Source organism: Galeopterus variegatus, unplaced genomic scaffold (genome assembly GCF_000696425.1).
Source record: "Galeopterus variegatus unplaced genomic scaffold, G_variegatus-3.0.2 Scaffold2917, whole genome shotgun sequence".
Lineage (NCBI taxonomy): Eukaryota > Metazoa > Chordata > Mammalia > Dermoptera > Cynocephalidae > Galeopterus > Galeopterus variegatus.
The window spans coordinates 64,064-68,797 of NW_007729028.1; the positions used below are offsets into that span (position 1 = coordinate 64,064).

General features: G+C 40.4%; 1 protein-coding gene across 1 annotated transcript in view; it reads right to left on the reverse strand.

Annotated features, from left to right (window-relative positions):
- ZKSCAN1 (zinc finger with KRAB and SCAN domains 1) overlaps nucleotides 1-4,734 on the reverse strand; it is a 23,343-nt gene that overhangs the window by 13,138 nt on the left and 5,471 nt on the right. Inside the window, exons 2-3 of the mRNA XM_008583449.1 lie at nucleotides 633-1,128; nucleotides 236-389 (exon numbers count right to left, since the gene is read on the reverse strand). Coding sequence (XP_008581671.1) covers nucleotides 236-389; nucleotides 633-1,058 — 580 coding nt within the window. The 5' untranslated portion in view covers nucleotides 1,059-1,128. The remainder of the gene's footprint in view (nucleotides 1-235; nucleotides 390-632; nucleotides 1,129-4,734) is intronic.

The window sequence follows — 4,734 nt, forward strand, 5'->3', positions numbered from 1 at the left end:
AAAAAAAATGTAATGTCCATCTAGTTCATTATGCACAGTTCATTTATCTCCTTAGTAACATCAATTAACTCCTGAGACTGGTCTCTAAGTTATACTTCCCCTATATTTAGTAACAATGACAAGGTATAATAACAAGAATATGCCTGCTTTTTCATCACTGGCACTTAGCAACAGAGAGGGCGCCCCCATCCTGAACCATTTACTACTTCTCTCCCAATGAAACCTTACTTCTTACCCCGTGACTGTAAGAGGCGGGGTTTCCGAGAAGAATGCTTGAAATGGGACTGGGTGGCCTCATGATGAAGGTCGAAACTCGTCGACTCCTGAACTGGATCCAGAGGCACCACACCCCTTGAGAGCATCTCAGGTCCATGAACTTGACCTGGGACCTGAAGACAAACAGGTTAGGCTTGAGGGTAAATCACTTTTTAAATAGGAATTAAAATATTAAAGAAAAGACCATAACTATGCTAGTGGATGCAGGGAGAAGGCCAGAACACTTTTCAATACCTGAGAACAGGCAGAAGCATACAAAGACTACTAACTTCTAGTTTTAAATCAGTAACTTTCTCCTTGCGCTAGTCTCAAAGTCCACACCCTGCCCACACATATTAGGTTTCACCTCTTTTTACCTGCTGCCCTGATAAATCAAGCTCCAAGTCTTCCAGCAGAGTCACAGCCTCCTCTCCACTATCGGGGCGGTATTCCTGCAGCCAGGCCTGGAGCTCCTTAGGCAGAATGGAAAGGAACTGTTCCAGCACCAGCAGTTCCAGGATCTGCTCCTTGGTGTTTATCTCTGGTCGCAGCCACTGATGACAAAGTTCCTTCAGTCGACTCAGAGCCTCTCGAGGCCCAAAAGTGTTCTGGTAACAGAAGCGCCTAAAACGTTGGCGGAATATCTCCGGGTCAGGAGGAGGCGTCTCCTGCAGGCTGGAATCCTGCCCCCACATCTGGTCTTCCTCATCTTCCTCTTCTACCTTCACTATCACGATCCCATCCTTCTCCTGTACAGCCTGGGGGGACAGACCTGTGGCTTCCCTGGATTCAGCAGTCATCATTCAGGCTCAGGGTCTGTGCTCACCTTTCTGTCCTAGGAGATGTTTTAAGGTATCCGTTTCTGGACTATTCCTGAAGTATTAGAAAAAGTTATTAGCACCTTTATAAAAAGTGACCCGTAATACTATGCTAATGCTTCATACAAGGATACCACCAAGGCACTAAGAATGCCTCTGAATAACAAAAGAAAGAACAACTGCAGAGCTGCACTGTCTCCACTGTCACTTTGCATATCAAGGTTTGCAAAAAGAAACCTCAAACAGGCGCACTCCACTCTCAGGGTGTTTGCCTGGAGTCAAAACAACTTACCTCCAGGTGGACAGCAGTTTATGAAATCGTGCATTTACAGTGCTTAGCCCATGAGAGCTAAATGTTAGGAGGGTGTCAGGCACCAGGCTTAAAGCAATACACGCACAGTCTTCTTTCGTTTTCACAACCATCCTAGCAGATAGGCAGAACTGTTAGTACCATTTTACAGACAACATAACTAAGGCTTATGATAGCTTAAGTAAATAGCTCAGTAGCAGGTGGTTACCTAGTGGAGTCAACATTCAAGCCAAGTTTGGAGGCCCGCGATTTGCTAATCTACCATCTAGCTATTTTGATTTTTATGAATGTCTTGGCCAGTCTAAAGCTGTGGTTTTCAAAGTACAAGATGATCCACTAAGGACACAGAAATAGTCAGAATGTCTATATTTTAAGAGAAATCAAACCATGTTTAACATACAAATTGATGCTAATACCCTCATTTGGTATAAATGTTGAACTGTCAGATGTCACATAGGGTACATATACATCCTTAGGGAAAACAGAAAGGTCCCCCCCACTTCACCCCGCAGCCCCCCAGAGGGCTGCCAAAGTGCCCTCACTCTCTTGTTCACCATTAGATATTGTGATGTATCTGGTTTATCTGAGACGAGTGATGTAAAATAATGGATTATTTTATCTAGCTTTAATTAATCTCACTGTCATAAAAGCGACAAGCAGTTTTAAAGAAACTACAATTAGAGGAAATACTATTGATGCCAACACAAGTGAACAACAAGAAAATGGCACAGCTGCAGCTTCTATATAGAGCAAGGTCTTGGCCAGATTAGGAGGTAAAAACCAATGCTGATGTAAATCAAAAAGTCATCAGAGTGAGAAAAGTAACTGCTTTAAAAGAAAAAAAAAAGTGTGGGGAAAGAACAGTTATGAGAACAGATGAATGAAACGTTTCCATTGTTATGTAATTTTAACTGACAAAAATGACACCAAGCATCCTGGAAAAACCCCTACGTACATATTCTAAAAACTTGGAAATATTTCCTAACCTGTTTAAAAATCTTCCAGATGAAGAACTTTAGAACTTTAGGTCTTAAGCCTGTTTGTTAAAAATATAAAACACTACCTTCTGATTAAATTTGTAAGAATAGGTGATTTAAGGCCATGGAAAATGGAAATATACCCTGAACTTCAATAACAAAAATTTAGCATGGTTGGTGGAAGGGATCAACATATTATGCAGAAGTGATGATGCGATTCTTCCATCTGAATCTACAAATCTTTGTGAAGTATCTTTTGTACTTCTACAGCCATCAAAACTGAAATCAGGGCCGGCCCGGTGGCGCACTGCTACAGTGCGCCGCTTGGGAGCACGGTGGCGCTCCCGCCGAGGGTTCGGATCCCACATACAGACCTGTTCCCGCTCACTGGCTGAGCGAGGTGCGGGCGCGACACTGAGGGTTGTGATCCGTTGCCGGACACGAAAAAAGACAAAGGGGGAAAAAAAAAAAAAAACTGAAATCAAATCAAAGATTGAGAAACAGACCATCCAATTGCTGGGTCAATTAGTTACACTAAGAGATTTAAACAGCAAGGTATTTTTAATCACATGGCACTCACTAAAAAAATCATTAATAATGCTGGTGGAAAAGGAATCGTGTATATTTAATAGCATAAAAATTATTTTTAAATAGCACAATTTAATGTATTTTTTGTTTTATTATATGAAATCTTGGCAGAATAATACGTGTATGTAATTTTTATAAATTGTTATTTTTACTGATAGAAATGTATGACCAAAAGTTTAGAGATGACTGTTTTAATCACAAAGATTATGATTTTAATCTGAAATTTATCACAGGATTAGTTTCTCAACTCATCTTTTTGTCCTTAATGAAAAATAGAAATCCTTATTAAAATTAAGTCTATAATAACAATATGAACACTACACTAAAAAAAAAAAAAAAGGCTTTCTACATAAATGTTAAGAAAACCTGGGAATTAAATCATTTCTCCAGTGATTTTAAACTGGTGAAAGTTCTATTGTAGACCAATTTCTGGCCCTTCCCACTGATTCCTTCAGACCTGTTTTGTACCCAACCCCACTTCCAGGGTAAATATACTTGGTTTTTTCAACTTCGGATCAGCTTTCCCTCTGAAGGCCTTCCAGTTACAATTATTCCATTTCCCAAACAATTTCTGCATATTTATAATATGCAAGGTGTCTTGTAAGACTGAGGGAATAAAAAGATGAGAAGCGTGATTCTGACTTATACACAAATAATTACAGTACAAAGAATGTTCTAAGGAGGTTTCAACACAAATGCTGGAGCAGCCCTGAGAAGTAACTGATGGGTTAACAAGAAAGGAGCTTCCAGAAAGAGGTTCCCCTGGAGCTGGGGAAACGAGAAGAGACAGGGACTAAGGTAGCCCAAGAGATCCTTTCTTTGACTACTTTTTTTTTTTTTTTTTTTACCTTTTTTTACTTAGCCTATGAGTAGTTCTCATAGCAGAAAGACTGTATCTTTTCCTGCTATGCCTCCCGCACTTACTTCGCACCATCCTGATTCAGACTCCCTATCTCCTGCCTAGACTAGCACCATACCCCATAGTTTCTTTAGCTCCACTTTCTCCCTGTTCCAATACATCCAACATAACAAAGTCAGTGTAGTGTTGCTAAAGTATGCTTCTGGTCATTCCCTCCTTCCCCTCCATTATTGTCAACGAACTCCTGATATCTACCAATTTAGCGTTCAAGAGCCATCACACCACACTCCACTCTACTTTTCGAGTCTTACTTCTCGCCACTTTTCTTAGTCATGATCCCCCATATTTCAGCCTATCTGGCCCATTAATGTTGCCCAAGCATGGACCATGAGTTTTCATCTTCACCTCTTTGCTGTGAATAATCTCCCTTCTGATCAACTCTATTGGCCAAATTTTTACTTGCCTTTCAAGATGCACAAATCTCTCCTGATATCCTGAATTAAATAAGATAGCCTCCTCCTCTGAACACTCTTAATACTTTCTTTGTTCCTATTTTATGGTACTTATATTCTCCATATATTATCATTACTTGGGCTGCAGTTCCTGCCTCTGCCTCCCAACTAAATTTTAAGCTCTCCAAAGACAGGGACTCTTGCCTTCTCTGTACTTACCTCCTAGAGAACCTGGCAATTTAACTCTGTTAAACTGAACAGATGTTAAGAACTACCCAAACTATTCCAACCTCCACTGCTATTCTCTTACTGCCTTTGGTGGCAATTAGTGATTGGGACATCACTACTAATATCTCAATTACTCAGGCTCAAAACCCTGCCTTCTTTGATTCCTCCCTCCTCATATGCATTGCATCTCCAAGCACCAGAAAGAAGTTTATAGTTCATACTTATTTTTTGATCTAGTCCCATGAAG